General features: G+C 49.1%; 1 protein-coding gene across 1 annotated transcript; it reads right to left on the bottom strand.

Annotated features, from left to right (window-relative positions):
* Window positions 1-103: 103 nt before the first annotated feature.
* Window positions 104-712, bottom strand: Pmar_PMAR004690 (hypothetical protein; the record flags this gene model as incomplete). Its single annotated transcript, XM_002778161.1, has 3 exons — window positions 104-348; window positions 397-523; window positions 572-712. 3 exons carry the CDS (start codon window positions 710-712, stop codon window positions 104-106), a joined length of 513 nt encoding a protein of 170 aa, XP_002778207.1.
* Window positions 713-1,220: the final 508 nt, after the last annotated feature.

The raw sequence follows: 1,220 nt of genomic DNA, 5'->3' as shown, positions 1-1,220 counted from the left end.
GTGACAGCACGGGTAATGCAGCTGTTATTGGGGACGATAATAGGATAGTGAATTAATTACTATATTGGCAGTTTCAGTAAGGTTAACATCATCATGAGAACAGTCACGTAACACTACTAACATTGCTAGACGAGGAGTTCTCCTTCTCATCCTCGACGGTAGAGGACTTGGGCATCTTAGACCGCAACCCATCGACCTCCTCCGACCCGGTCACTGCCTCACTAGCCTGCTCACGGCTACGTTTAGAGGGATGTCCAGCAGGGTGGTTCTTGGAGGGCTCACTGACTCCTGCAGCCGCGTCAGCTGTCGGATGATGACACAGCACCAGTTTAGACTTGGGTAGACGTCCTGAGTATCATACACATTACTACCGGCAGGAGAATCTCTATAACTCACTTTTCCGTGTAACGGATGGCCCAGACTTAGATCTCGCCGCAGTGCTAATGCCCGCTGACTGGAGAGCTAATGGTGCAATCGGGCTTGTATCGGTCTCCCGCCTCCTGGTACGATGGTGGGGTGGATCCTGAGGTTAGGTATTCGTGAGTTATATTCACATCAAAAACGGCTCTACCTTAATGATAGTCGTCGGTGGCGTAGAAGAAGTATGCTGAGACGGAGATGGGCTGTTTATAACGGCTTCTGGTACAGGTTCCACAAAGCTAGGTAGGAGGGATAGTGTATCCTGAGTACTGTGGACGGCAGGATCCTCCATATCCAATACCCATATATCTAACAGTAAAGATAATAGCCGGGGTCAATAGGATAAGGAGAAGGAGTAGTACTCTCATAGCCAGGGCATGGCGAACCATCAAGGCCAGAGTACGCTTTCAATGTGATGTATCTGATTACGATAGTCCGACAGTTTATCCTCTTTTTCTTCCTGCTGTTGCTGTTGCTATTAGTACCCAACCTTGTTGTCTTCATACCTGGTCTCATACGAGACCTGTCTCTTGAGTATCTGCTTGGGGAAGTCCTCACCCCCATGAAGGGCCTTCTCAGTCTCATACTCTCTAATGGCACGCTCGTACCTGAGTGATTCACATACTATACCTCTGAGTAGGGTGAGTATTACGCATCAACACTGAGGTTGGCCATCCTCTTGGGGCCTCTCTCACCACTATCAAACATAACCTGAGTAGTCTGCCTAGTTGAAGGTCCCTCGCCCAGGCCTACTGTCTCTTCAGATGACTCCATCTTGCTTCTGTCTTCAGAGGAGTCTC

The sequence above is a fragment of the Perkinsus marinus genome (genome assembly GCF_000006405.1).
Source record: "Perkinsus marinus ATCC 50983 genomic scaffold scf_1104296950414, whole genome shotgun sequence".
NCBI lineage: Eukaryota > Perkinsozoa > Perkinsida > Perkinsidae > Perkinsus > Perkinsus marinus.
The sequence above is the reverse complement of the archived record's forward strand: the minus strand, read 5'-3'. Positions and strand labels throughout refer to the sequence as shown.